We start from the raw sequence: 14,536 nt of genomic DNA, 5'->3' as shown, positions 1-14,536 counted from the left end.
TCGCTTTTCTGCGCTTTTACAGTATCCGCCCTTTGCTCTGCTTCTCCCCCAGTCTCCATTCACTCAGAACCAGTGAAGGGTGAGTAATATTATTGTTCTCTGGTCTTTCTCTCAATAGGATGGATGCTCTTAGTTCTATGGGGTGAGTGGAGATCATTTTGTTGCTGCTGCTCAAAGGGACCTCGTCACCTTCCGCATCAGCTGCTGCATGAATCTTATTTTCATGTAAACTTCTTTTTTTTATTTACTGATTGGATATAAAGTGGCTGCGCCGCTGTCCGTGGTGCTGAATTAGATTTTTTGATCGGAAGCTAAAGTTATCTGAGCCGTTTAAGATACTTTTCATGCGTTGTTTACAGATACTGTGTTGGAAAACACGTCGGATATTGTTTTTTTGTTTTCACTTGAGGGTGGATATTTCGGGTTACTTTACATGTTTTTGGATCCAGTTTTTGGTGCAACGGAGCAAGTCACTATAAATGCTCCCATTAGGGCTTATTGTATGTGCTTTGGCAGCCTTTCCCCAAAAAATGAACTGGCTTTTGTTTTGCATCGTACTTGTATCTTGGCAGCAGCGGTGGTCCAACACCTTTGAAGAGAATAATACACATTCTGTAATGCCACTCATGTGTTGAGTTACATCTTGCGCAAACAAGAGAGAGAGAGAGAGAGAGAGAGAGAGAGAGAGAGAGAGAGAGAGAGAGAGAGAGAGAGGTTGGTACTGTAAGTCTTTCCTAATAACCAACAGTAGCTCAAAGGGGCGGTGTCCGACAAGCGGATAGAGGAGAGCTGGTGCGCACAAACAGGCTCCACTTTTACGCATCAGTGCTTTATGTAGGTGTCAAAGCAGAAGAGATCCAATTTTCTTCACGGGAAGGACAATGTTGCACTTGGAATTTATATAGATAATACCATCAGTGTCTTTAAAAAAAATACAGTATATATACCTATTTCAGTTTTAAGCGCCATCCAGAGTGAAGCATACATCACCGGAGAGGGTGTGCGTGTGGAACAAGTGAACACAGAAAAGTTTCCGTCATGGGAGCGCATGGATGGAGCTCAGCGCGTCTTGGGTTTGTCGTTTTTGGATATTTAGCGTTTTTCTGCGGGGTGATTGTTCCACAGGCTGAAGCGGGCTGCAGGGAGAGGGACAACCCAAACTGCTGCACCGGCCGAAACAACGAATGTTTTGAATACACCAAGAGAAAAACAGTGTGCTACTGTGATACCTACTGTCAGAAAACTGGAGATTGCTGCGAGGATTATCAGCGTGTGTGCCAAATATCTGGTGAGTTGCTTGTTCCGTCCTGGTCAATGAAATTTGACATCTAATAACTTCAGATTTTAATTTTTTTTTTCATGACCCCTTGAGGCTGTTTTGTTTATTCCAGCTCTGTCCTTTCCAGTGACCTCCTGTTGTTCATCCTTGTCCAGTTTGAGCCAGGGGTGGCTGGCATTGAGGTGACACGGAGACAGTGAGACATACTACACATAGCTGTGTCTATTGCGCCCATTATGGTTGTTTGTTTTAAGTTAAGAGCTAGAGGTGATATGTAGGGGGTTGCTGGGAGGGTATCTCCAGTCTATAGTGTATTTTCCAACGGCAGGTTGTGTGTGTTTGTGTGTTTTAGTTTGTAGGTTTGACCCTTGGCCTTCACATCAAAGCTTTAAAATGCACAAAGTGGACATGAAGTGGTTGGACAGTGAAGACAACAACAGGTTAATGCAGGGAATAAATACTTTTTGAATCAAGATATCAAGGTCATCAAATCCACAAAATCCTTAAAATGTGAGTTTGGGTAACCGTCTAAAAGCTCCTCTCATGATCCTGGCCGATGCTATATATGGACAAATGAGGGAATGGGCACCATGGGAACAGACTGCCAAAGATGGTTAGGATTATAGTAGAGCTGTCTCTGAGAAGTGACAGACAGGAAACACTCCAACCTGTAACTGAGGCAGCTCTCATGTTGAAACATCTTAAGTTCATGTGGACCGATTATCTATGTGTGAATGCACTCAGAGTGGGATCCTTGTCTTAAGTGCACACTAACAAGCACCTACAGGGACATTCAAAGAGCACTTAAACACTGCAGTGATCCCTCTATTTAGGCACATTCAGTTTATACATAGTGAACCTGTGTTTGAGTGTGGTATCTGTGCAGTGATGTAAACAGGCTGGCTCATCCGGATATTAGTCAGTTACTTTAAAGTGTGTACAAAAGTACTGTGATGGAAGCACTCGTACACTTTATCACTTCACTGTGTTTACAGCAAAGATACCTGAACCAATTGTTAATCACTGTGTCACCACAACATACTCACTGCACTCATCTTCATACTAGTCGTGTCTTTGCACATTTAAACCAATTTCGTTCTACTTTTACTGCTAATCTTTTCTTAAAAGCATATAACTTTATTAGATTGAAGTTTGAATGCAGTTTTACAACTTGGGTATCCTTTCATTTTAGTTAAAACAGTCTTTAAACTTGCATGATCCATCTCAGGCATCCTCATGCCTGCCTTTATTTTGATCAGTGTGGTGTTATTGTTTTTTAGTGCGGACCTTTCTGGTACAAATTTAATTGCATTAGACTATGTTGAAGTGTGAAAATGTTTAGTTGTAATGTGAATTATATACAATTTGTAGTAAATGGGCTAAAACATGCAAAAACACCTGTATGGCCCTTTAAATGCTGTCAAATCTGTGCAGAAATTGTAGAATTTCAGTTTGTACTTTTGTACTGACAAGCTCTTCTCATCAGGGTACTAGAGGGCAGATTTTGCCTGGAAAAAGATGTTTCTTGCAGTGAGGCTCTTAAATTATAAATGAACACGCATTGCAATGTTGCTAACAGCAGAGGTGTGGCTACAGGCAACTAAAACCTTGAAGAAATATTGCAAACTCTACAGTAATTTGTATTTCTATCCACCAATTAGTTAGAGGCATGTAGAGACAGCAGTTATCATCTCACAACCAGCTAGAGTGGATTCTAGGTATCACTTGATCCATCCCATGTGTCTGCCAAGCTGAAAATGAACAGAGAAAGCACAGGACCTCAGCCAGCATTGAGTCATCACTGCACTGTTTAACAGCAGCTGGTCCCTTGGAGGTCAGCTAACGGCTGCCATGTGCAGTGGTTCACTCACGTGTCAGATGAGGATTTTAGCACCGTAGACTTCATGTGTCTGTCTGGCGGGTCAATCCGAATGTGACACAGAACAGAAAAAAGCAGATCTCTGTTTGGGACCACATGATGGTGTGATGCAGGTGTGTTAGATTAAACAATCTTCCCCAGATGAATGAAGTTACTGTACAGAATAACTGTAAATCAAGACATGTCTGCTGAATATTGTGTCTTGTGTTTTTATGGTTCTGCAGTCTTGATGGGGAGAGATGAACTTGGCCATGCCCTTTGAACCCCCTGTACGGATCAATGAGTGTTTAGTGATGCTGAGAAAAACACTGACTTCCCCCTCTCTGCAACCTGAGCATCTTTACAGTATAAACACAGCATGCAGCTTGCAGCTTGTCTCAGCTCCATCAAAGCCCCTGATGTTTTTCTTACCCACATCAGACTCGGACTCTATCTGATTCTGATTCTGATCCTGGAACGCATCAAGGAGTCTGTCTGTGTACTGTCTTTCACAGTCTGTAATTAACCTGTGTCAGCTGTGGCCGAGCAAAGGGCTCAGAGGGGGTGACATCAGGGGAGACAAAGAGCGACAGAGAGACTGTTTGCACCACTTAGACACAAACACTTATAGCTCTTCAGAGAGTGATACCACTCTCTCCAGAGATGTCGCTCAAATGAAGTATCTGGCAGGAATGCATGTGTTATGTAAACAGTTTGGATGATCCTTCTGTACACCTACTATTTCATAGCAACAGATGAGTAATGGCACATGTCAGATTGTATTGCTCTGTTAAAGGGCTACAAGTCAAGTAGAGTCAGTGGTGGAATCTTTAAAAGGGAATAAAATCCACTTAACAGTGGAATAACTTAATAAGATGTATCATGCATTTCTGGCAATATACTGGTCTCTTTCTGCACCAGACTGGCAGAATGTACCACTCACTGGGCAGTTCTTGGGTTTATCTTCAAGTTGTCAAACTGGAAAAAAGATGGAGTTGCCAGAAAAAGCTAACTTCACCTTAATAATCTGTGAAAATAATACATTTGAGTCTTTTACAGTCATGTTTATGTTTAGGTCTACAAAGTCCAGTCTGAACAGCTGTTCTCAAGGTTATGAAAGTTGATAGGCAGCAAATTGGCACTCACTCAAAAATCTAAATAACTCAAAAAGGGCTTTTTGTCATCTGCACCATCTAAACTACCTATAACATCTGCATAATTTGCAGATTGGTCTGATTTCCAGCTGCTGAGGTTGATTCTTATTGGATGTTTTCCAGACTCATAGCTGGAAAACTACTAAATTAAGATCACAAGTATTTCTGCCTGGCTTGGAAAGGCTAAGTGTTCTGCGGTACATTTTTATCTTTCTAATAAATGGACACAAGATGTTTAAACGTCATCAGTTTATTTCCAGTTCGGCTGCAGAAAGTTTTTCCAACTAAGCAACGACAAGCTTCTATTTTTAGAGTCAGTCCTGTACAAAGAGAGCGTATTTCTAAAAATATGCATCAAAGAAGAGGCAGAGAAGAAGATGCATACTTCTGCAGAGACAGTATATTAGAATTCAGTGCAGTGCCAATGCAGCCTCTTCTATAAGACATAAGAGTTATTTTTTGACTGGATAAACTTTCACTTTCTCCACCGTGCAGTGCTATTATTACAGGGCTCTAAGAGTTGTTAACAGACATTCTGGGAAATGCAGAAAATAGCTGCCTAAATCTGAAGAGGTGGAGGCCTTCTAAAGAAAAGTGGACACACCAATGAGTTCAAAATACAAGTAGGGAGTTGTTTCCTGTTGTAGGAGTACTTTTGGTACATCACATAATTTCCACCTCTGCTGTACAGTAGGCCTTTAATTGCTCATTCTTCATCATAGACTCTAGAGATCAAACTGGTCTGTGGGAGGATGGAGGGGGCAGCTCCTCTCCTCTCCTTCTATGGCATCTGGTAGTTCTCACTTCAGCAGGAAGACACCAGAGGTTTGCTCACCATTCCTCTGTCTCTCTGGCACGCACTTCTGCTTGTCTTCCTTTCCTCTAGGGCACTGTATGTTGTCATGCCATGATGTTTGCTTCTTTCCACTTACGTTCACTCCCTTTTTTTTCTGTTTTACTTCCCACGTGTTCTTCCTTTGACCTCAGCAAGTAGTGAATATTTTTAGGCTGAAACAGGCCAGCTGTTGTAAATTCTGGTACCAACAGTCCAGTTTCTCCTGTACGCTCTCTACAATAGACACTTCTGATTGCAAATTTGACATCCATCATCTGGCCTCCTCATGAGCAGAAAACACCAACATTGTATTGTTTGTTCAATGTTAAGTGTAGATTTACCCAAATTACGAGCACGTGTTATCTCACTTAGTGGTGTCTAGTCATGCAGTTAGTTTTGGGTTAATTTTCCCAGATTTTTCAGATATCTTTTTCTGACGTTTCAGCCTCCATTCCCTTACAATGGAGGTGAATAAAATTTTATTTATTAAAAATTCAACAGCAACATCTCTTTCCAAAACACTGCTTTATTTATGTTGAACAGAGCAGTTTAGGATTACTCCCAAAAGACATTTTAAGTCTGTTAATGTGTTTTTGTGAGATTTTTGCAACCTCTCAACTGAAAAGTTGTTCATCAGACAAAGTTCAAACTCAGGGTGGCTGTGTGTATTTTCCTTTGCATTCTTCAAATTGTTTTTTATCCAGAACCTTAAGCAATATGAGGGAGAAAAGCCAACACTACAATGCTCATTCCTGAGATGTTATTTACTCTGAACAAGAGTATTTTTTCTATTCCACTTATTTTCTCTTTTTGTTTCCTTTTTCTTGGTTGTTGTTTCCTTGCTGGTAAGGAGTGGAGCCACCTCTTGCGTGTTTGTGTATAATGTCTTGAGTTATTATCATTATGGTATGACAAAGTGTTGGGAGGCCATCCAATGCAAATACACAACAATTTCACAATTTCAACTGAAAATCTGTTACAGCTGTGCTTGTAATGAATTCTTTGAATTAGCTGGTTTATTTGGTTCCTCTTTTCAAGGTGTCTACAGGAAACATTTCTGTGTTATCCTGTTATTAGGGTTTAGTGCCGTGTCCTTCACCCTATTAACAGGCTTATAGTTCTCCCTTGTGTTGCCCAACATTATAATGCTTGTCTGATGGGGCCGAGGCCCAGCTCTCTACATGGGAGAGAGGGTGACTGTGGAGGTGCAATGGTCCTCCAGAGCAGCTGGACATCTGGGTCCCATCAGAGAGGGGGATGCAGTGGGGGGGCGAAGAGAGGGGGTGGGAGAGTGAAAAAGAGGACTTAAAAAAAGGAGACAGATGGGGAGAAAGAACAAGAGAGAGCACGGGACAAAGTGAGAAGAAGATAAAGCAAATTGGCAGGGCAGGTCTGATAACTCTTTTGTTGTGAAACCCTAAAATGGAAGCAGAATTCAGGGAGAGAGAAAGAAAAAGCAAAGGAAAGCCAATCTGAAAAGACAGATAGTGCGCTATTATCTCCCTGTAACAAGTGTGACTGGAGATTGGCTGACAAGTCAGGAGATAAAAGTGCTGATGTTGGATACACATTCAGACGTTGGGTTCATTTAATGGCATTTGTCTGAAGCTCTGCCAACTGCCAGGAGAATTAGCCATACTACCATAAAATCCCTCCAAAAAGCTCATATTACTCTCAATTATACTCTCAATTATTTCTTAACAAAAGCTGATTTTAACTATAGCGAGCACAGTGTTAATCTTCCTCCATACAGCTTACATGCTTTAACTTTTGCATGTTTTGTGGCTGGTATTTTTTAAATTTATTTTCCAGTTTCCAGTTTCAAAGGTCACAAAACATTAGAAAATACACAACTAAAGTTTGCAGATAAAACATTGTTTCTGGTCAATTCCACAAGTTTCCTTTGAGGGGAAACTTACTTGAAAAAACTTTGAAAGAATATCAGCTGTTTGAAAAGACAAAACGCTGAACATGCTGACAACGACTACCAGTTGTTTCCTGTATTGGGGTCAGGGGTCAGAAGTGGTGGCACGCTTTCCAACTGGGGACTTTCTTGTCAACAATGGGGACAGGGGACACCAGTGGCTGTAAGCTCTGAGGGTCAGGCTGTGTCAGACTGTCAGCAGGGTTATCATGTGGGTGGTGGGACTGTCACACTGGTGGTACCAGAAACAGAGTGGGGGGACCACCACAGTTTGGTAATTACCTTCTGACCTCTGGTGGCTCAGGGGGCCGGTGAGCTGAGACTTCCAGACATGGCTTTAGTCCTGTTTGTGTGTATGTCGGTGTTCATCAGGGGGGTAATAGTTCTGTTCCCCCTTGGGTGCGGGAACCCGCCGACCCTATCGGTTTCACCACACACCCTCTGCAGTAAAGACCTCAACTGCCCATGTAGCTCATGTTTTCCCCTTTTAACAGCAAAATAAAAAATGGGCCTGTGATCGTCAGAGGATGTAGAAGAGGGAAGGAAAGGCGAGGAGACAAGAGTAAGGATATGAGGAGGAGGAGGAGGAGGCATGAGCAGGAAGTTGAAAGGGTTGTGGTGTCTGGTTCGATTACTCCCTTTAGAATTCTTTGGAAAAAAGTTCATGTCTGTGTGTTTTAGAGTGATGACTGAAAATGGAACAAGCCCAAGTGGGTGGGTTTATCTGACAAAAATTGTTTTCGATGTGTGTGTGTGTATGTGTATGTGTGTGTGTGTGTGCGTGTGTGTGTGGTGATCTGGGAAAGGCGGGTGTCAGGTGGGCAGCACTAATGTGCAGGAATGCAGAGATTCCACAGTGGCTTTGTGGATCGGCTGTGTCACTGAGACAGCCACCCCCCCTCCAAAACCCCAACAGGACCATGGGAATGAACAGAACAGGCGGCACCTTGAAAGCTCTCTCTCTCTCTTTCTCCTGTTCACACACACATACGTATTGACTTGCAGCATTGTGCTGTGGGGTGAGTGTGTATTATAAAGACAGAGCGAGATAGATTAGATGGCAAGGGAGGATTAGATTCAGTTATGGTATATTTATCCTCTCCCTCCCTATAATTTCACCAAGAACTTCTAAGAGCTTCAAGCTGTGTGCACCTGCTCTTATTGTACTATTGTCTACACTGAAAAAAATCAGAAGCTCCACACCATATATAACAAGCTTTATGAAAAAAGTATCCTTGCGTAAATGTGTATTTTTGATTTTGTTAATTTGTAAGTGTTTGAGATTATTCTCTGCCTCTCTCCTTCTTTGTTCATGTGTTTATGAAGTGTGCACTTCCTCCCTAAAACAGGGCTGATAAATGTCTGCAGCTATTAAATCTCTGTGTTAGACAAGGCTTGATTACTGCTGGAGACTCCTGGCTTTGATCAGAGCAGCCATCTAACTAATACAGCTTCCTCTTAGCCTGATGTAATTGGCTAAATCAGCCTACTGAATGGGACGCCTGATTGCTGCTGCTCCTGTGTGTGTATGTGGTGTGTCGTGTTTGCTGCTGTGCGTGAGTGTGGGGCAAAGGGAAACCAGAGAGAACAGGATGCAAAATTAGCCTTTTATTTAAATTGCCCGACACATTTGACCTAGGTCACAGACTTCCTGAGTCTGGGGTTTGCTGATCTGACATTAGTAGATGGTAATGACCCATGTCACTCGTTTGCCACCCACTTACCTGAGTAAATGCTCAGCAGTTCAATACTGTGTAAGTCTTTAACTGGGTGTGTGTTGCGGCTCACACTTTCAGTCATGCAGTTCGACATGACAGCACAGATTAGCGGAAAGTTAACAGCTATTTCTGGGGTAAAGATCAATTCTTTTTTCAGAATAAGGCCACTTGTCATGGTAGGAGAGCTGGAAAAAGCTTCTCATAAAAAATGTTCTCTCACTTCTGCTTTAACGCTTTTAAATCTTCCTGAACTGAAACTTACCTTCCCAAAATGTATTTGACCTTCCCTGAGAAAACCTGTAAAACCACCTAAAACATCATTTCTATTTCATGACTTTTACTCTATCTTTGGATCTAAAGTTTTATTATTTAAAACCTTCAGCTGATCTCTGTATCTCCCTGATTCCCTAGCAGCCATTGACTGTGTGGTGGGATCATGGGGTCCCTGGTCATCATGCACGTCTCCGTGTGGGGTCGGCAGCACCGAAAGGAGTCGCCAAGTGTCTGTTCCTCCAAGAAACGGAGGTACGCCCTGTCCTGACCTCAAACAGCGTCGAGGATGCTTTGGAAACAACGCAATATGCAGCACTGCGAAAGGTGAGAACATGACCTTTTCTTCATGCCCCTACATGCATGTTTTTGTGAATGCACGCAGGCCTGCTCAGAGAACACTGTTACATATTAAGTAGGTGTTTCAGTATTCTCTGGGGTTACTCTGGTGAACAGTTTTACTTTAAGCAACACATTTGCGCACATCTGTTCTGAGGTCTTATATCCAGCTGTAGTATTTCAAACACCTCAGTTATGCTATTAACTGTTGCATCACTTTTCCAGTAACAAAGCACCACAACACAGATAAACACTTTTCCAAGAAGACCTCCAAAGGAAACATCACTTTGTTTTGATTCATTGAGTCATTTCGAGTCATATAAAGGGATGAGCTGTTCTAGGACATGTTAACTCTATACTCCCACTGACTGTTGTGCAATTTGAAAAGATGCTCCTCAGTCGACATAGTAGACTTATTTGTCACGGTTGTTTTTTTTTCTATGTCCACGTTTTTTTTACCTGCACAATTTTGATTTGCAGAGGTGGCAAAGATCCTTCCTGATTCTTTCAAGAGGAACTTCAAGGACCCTTGGAGGCGACCACACATGCTGATGAAGGAGGAGAAGGCCAGGTAAAGCCACTATTATCAGACTGCAAACAGACACACAGGACTGCTCACTGCTGACACACTCAGCCCACTTTGTTTTTCACTGTGGCGCTGGCTTTCATGTGCAATTGATGCAGGGAGTGGGGTAATTATAGCTGAACTGTTTAAGGTGCTGAATGACTGTATGTCTTGCATGGAGGTTTTTTTTTTTTTTTAGCAACTGAGGAGTTTCATGTCAAAAATGCAATCTATGCATGTTGTGTGAATGTTTCAGAAACATATCTGATTGTGGAGTTCGAAGCACAACTATCACTCATAATTATAACCAACAATATGCTTTGTTTTCTTGCCAGCAATCATTTTATATGACAAAATGTTCAGATGTGAGCTAACACATTCTGGCATAAATTTACTTAGTTCCAGCTCCAAGCTCAAAGGCAGCATTTCAACTTCTCTAATACAGCTGGATTTTACTTCAGAGTGTGTAGCTGGTATCAGTTTTTTCTCAATTTGACTTAGTTCCAAAGGTCACTTTAAGATCAACTTTGTGCTCCAAAAGATTAGAGAATACAGACTAAGGCCAAGGTCACCATCGAACACAGAGCCTTGAAATTGCTTTGACTGTGAAACAGAGTGCCATCTTTGAATATGTGCACCACGAGCTGACCTTTACTGATAAGACAACCATAATCCATGTAAAAAGTACACCCGACCAGCATAGATGTCATCTTTGATCTGAGCTGATTGCAGATGTTCTCAGAACTATGAAAAATTAGAGATGAGGGAATAAAATCGTGGCTGGTTTCCTGACAGCCCACAGCCTTTCACACTGATTAAAATTGACATCGGATACTCTTGTTTTGAGTTAGAATGCAGAACATCAGGGGATTGGAAGTACATTACTCATAAATGTGAGCCATTCACGGATGACACAGATTTAGGGAGATTTCACACAGACATCCTGTGCAGTGAAAGTTCCCTCGTGTTGTCATGGTGATTGACTCAGGAAATGAGGAGTTGAAATGACATGAATGATGATCAGTAGTTGTCTATGGGTCTTAAGTTATCTCTGTGAAATGATCTGAATGAGTAATATTTCATGAAGATACGGAATTGCCAGGAGCTATCACACCACTTTTACTTTACTGGTAAGAGTTTTGTTAATATCTTTAGCTAATAATTAGGACGTTGTATTGTACAGTATTGTTCTGACACAGCATTTTTAGTGGTATAAACAGTAAATTACATCTTTTAGGTGAAATTCAGCAGCATGAATAAGCTCAAGCCTTTTGTAAGAGATTCTGCTAAAGCTTTTCTTCACATTGCTCTACTCTTTACCTTGCTTATTCACTCAACAAACACTCCAAATCAGACCTGAATAATTATATTGCATGTCACTGAGAAAGTCTTCAGGAATCACTCTGAGGAAAAAAAAAAAAGAAACGTCATGCATTCTTTGACAAAACACCCCAGTGGGGATGATGTTTTGTCACAGCTGACTGAATCAGAGACATAATAAATAGTGCAGAAGTTCAAAGATGCCTGCCAGAGAACACAATGAGCAGGAAAACAAGACTTTATTATTGTTTCCAGTGCACAGACTGAGACGTGTTGATATTAGGATACCGCAGGTGACCGTGACACCGCTGGATCATCTTCAAATGAAGCAAACCTATTATCAGGAAGTTTGATTCGTCTTATGTCTGGTTATAGTCATGATGAAGCACAGACTGCTGGGCCGGATTGTCACTTGGCTTTCATCAATCAAGCCAAGTTGGATCTCTTTAACTTTTGAACCTCCTCTTGAAAGGATGTCTTTTTTTGGAGTGTTTAAACCTACCTAGCCCATTTTCCATTTGCCAGGATTGTCAGGAACAGTCCAAAGCTTAATTCAAAGGTCAGGGCATTAGATGTTGAGCTCTCAGCTACAGAGTTGTGTGAGCAGCACGCTGTTTAGCTCTCACAAAGTTACCTTTAGGTTTCTAAGTTCAAACACGTGTGCTTGTGTCCATGTTTGCCAGATTGATGGATCAAATGTAAGCGAAACTGAAAATGTCAAATTTTAAGCAGCTGTAGCCATCAACTCTTTTCTCTCTCTTTCTTTTCTCTGTGCTTGCAGTTACTGTGTGTACCTGCGGATGAAACAGGCCAGTGCAGCGTGTAAGCTCAAACTGTGGAGTGCTCAGCTGGTGAGAGAAAGGCTGGTCTGTGCAGAGTGTCAGAGTGATGCCATGTCAAAATCAGACCGCTGTGGAGGAGACGGCCTGGAGAGCACCAGGTAATCCAGACAAATGAAAGAAAAGTCAAGTTATTTTCATCCATTACACTGCTGAGACCTGTGTAGCTTTGAATCTGCAGACTGGCTGGAAAAAAGCTTGGTAGGGATGGAGAATTAGCAATTATTCTGCTTCATTTGACTTCTTCCATAACGGTTGATAATGACTTAGTTAAGTTCAATTAATTAATGTCTATTGGATCAAGTAGCTGCTCTTAAAGGGAAACACCTTCTCCATTACTTACTTATTATTTATTCATTTGGGAGCCAGCAAATTCATACACGTGACAACATTACATTTAGTTCGATTATTCATCAGGTTTTGGTTAAGTGTAACAGTTTATTACCTCAATTTGTTTTTTGGACACTGTAGGTAGGAAAAATTGTAACGTTCCCAAAAAACTGAGGTGTCCCTTTAAGCCCTGTAAATGCTGTAAATAATATATATACTCTGATATTATTCTTTTGATAGATAATGCCAACAAAAAAACTGAAATTGTTACATGTCTGATATAGTCCTTTATTTCCTAGAACGTTCTGGGCAGCAGCTTCAGTCCCGGGCTGTCATGGTTCCTGGGTGCGGGAGTCTTCTTCTGAAGGCTGCCGATGTCCTCCCTACTCTGTGCTCTTTGTGTGAGCCGCCACACAACCACCAGATATCTGTATGCAGGGACGAGATTGCCCTCAACAACTCCTGCTAAACTGCCAGCCAAGTCAGACCCTTCCGATCCAAATTACTGGATGGGTAACTCAAGGAGATCAGCAGCATCCTGCCACTTTTTCCTTTCACCTCATACTCAGTACTGTATACACTATTAATAAGCACACAGAAATTCTTGCATTTAACTTCAGAATTTACAGCCACGTTATGTACTTTTTCTCCTCCAAAGCACAGCAACATCTATATGCCTTTTTACCTCTGAATCTTTGCTATCTACCTCCATCAATGCAAGTGCATTTGATAATGCATAATGTATAAATATATAAATATATTATTTTGCTTTATACATTTTCTACTTTTGATTGTTATGTGTAATGCATTTGTGTCTATATAGCTACACTTTTTTGTATCCAACAGTTTAACACCAAACAGCAGTTGCTGCACCCAGTTTAAGCCCCAATCCAAAGGGTCCTAAATCACCAGTGGGTTGGAGATGCTAAAAAACTGGTCCATCCAAATTGTACCCATTGCTAGAATCCCTGAGTCAAAAATATTTATGTCTTACAGTTTTGTCCTCATTAAGATTTCTTCTCATCTAAAACATTTTACCAGCAAGTCAAGTCAAATATCAGGTATGATCAGTTGATTCTCAGGTGCTTAGATTTGTGTCTTTGTGCATTAAGGTCCCTCTTTCATGTCTGCCCCTTCTGATGGTCAGTCACTGATTGTTTTAGTAGTTTAAAGTGACTCATATCTAAAATATATCCCATCTGTTTAGAGCTAATATTGTTGGAGAGGAAAGAGCCATTTAAGAGAATTTCAGTGTGGTTCTCTATGTCCTCTGTGTCCAAGACAAGGAATTTCCTCATAACTATGTTTTCTCTTACTCCCTGCTGAGAAATCCTGTTACCTTGACAAGGGAGTTTTATCAGCAAAGTATCATCCAATATAACCATCGCAGGCAGCCATGTTACTCCCATTTTATTAATTAACTGAACCTCCTCCCAGCACTCCCCTGAGCTTCTTGGAAAGATATGTGTCTGCCCTCTGACCGGCACTTCTTTCTCCTCTCTCTCTCTCTGTCTATGTGTTTTCTTTAGAAGAAACACCAGATTAACTACAGTGTTACATTCTTGACTTAAACAACAGGCTCATTTTATGCCTTCCTACATCTTTCATACTGCTGGTTTAAGAAGAGGACAATTGTACCAGAAAATGTCTTTTCTTTGTGGAAAGCTGTGACTTTCTCTTTCTCTCCCCCTGTCTGTGTCTGTGTTTGTGTGTTTATTTATTATAAAACAAGTGATGATTTTATTAGTGCAGCACGGCATACTCTGTACACTGTCCATTAGTGAAAATAAACAACTATACAGTCATTTCTCCCCCTCCTGTCATATTTTCTTATGTAGGTTTTTAATTGCAATGAACTAATATCTTTGCATTCAGATTAATCTTGAAGCTGCTATTTTACTTTCTTCGTTACACAGACCACTGTTAGCATTGCTGGCTTTCTCCCCTCTGCAATTACCGCTGTGAGCAGTGCTAAGTATATCCCTCAGACTGACCAGTGTTTACATGCAGCAGCTCACAGTTAAAAGAAGAGCGCAGTTGAACATACATAACTTAATGCAAACATGTACCCATCAACATATTTTTGCTGCATTCTTCGCATTCTG

At 41.3% G+C, this 14,536-nt stretch overlaps 1 protein-coding gene across 2 annotated transcripts; it reads left to right on the top strand.

Annotated features, from left to right (window-relative positions):
• Positions 1-765: 765 nt before the first annotated feature.
• On the top strand, positions 766-14,236 carry si:dkey-178e17.3 (somatomedin-B and thrombospondin type-1 domain-containing protein). 2 transcript variants are annotated; one of them, XM_042421638.1, is made up of 5 exons: positions 766-1,288; positions 9,183-9,365; positions 9,858-9,948; positions 12,044-12,202; positions 12,731-14,236. In XM_042421638.1, the coding sequence occupies exons 1-5, from the start codon at positions 1,039-1,041 to the stop codon at positions 12,834-12,836; spliced, it is 789 nt and encodes a 262-aa protein (XP_042277572.1). In that variant the 5' UTR covers positions 766-1,038; the 3' UTR covers positions 12,837-14,236. The 2 variants fall into 2 exon arrangements, with proteins under 2 accessions (XP_042277572.1, XP_042277570.1); XM_042421636.1 differs by having other exon boundaries at positions 9,180-9,365.
• Positions 14,237-14,536: the final 300 nt, after the last annotated feature.

Source organism: Thunnus maccoyii, chromosome 9, assembly GCF_910596095.1.
Source record: "Thunnus maccoyii chromosome 9, fThuMac1.1, whole genome shotgun sequence".
Taxonomy (NCBI): domain Eukaryota; kingdom Metazoa; phylum Chordata; class Actinopteri; order Scombriformes; family Scombridae; genus Thunnus; species Thunnus maccoyii.
This window is presented reverse-complemented; position numbering and strand designations above follow the sequence as displayed.

Bases quoted from the DNA above. Each gene is read 5' to 3' on its own strand.
- si:dkey-178e17.3 (XM_042421636.1), top strand. From the start codon at position 1,039: ATGGGAGCGCATGGATGGAGCTCAGCGCGTCTTGGGTTTGTCGTTTTT. The intron at 9,949-12,043 runs GTAAAGCCACTA...CTGTGCTTGCAG, and splicing joins ATGAAGGAGGAGAAGGCCAG to TTACTGTGTGTACCTGCGGA. The intron at 12,203-12,730 runs GTAATCCAGACA...TTTATTTCCTAG, and splicing joins GACGGCCTGGAGAGCACCAG to AACGTTCTGGGCAGCAGCTT.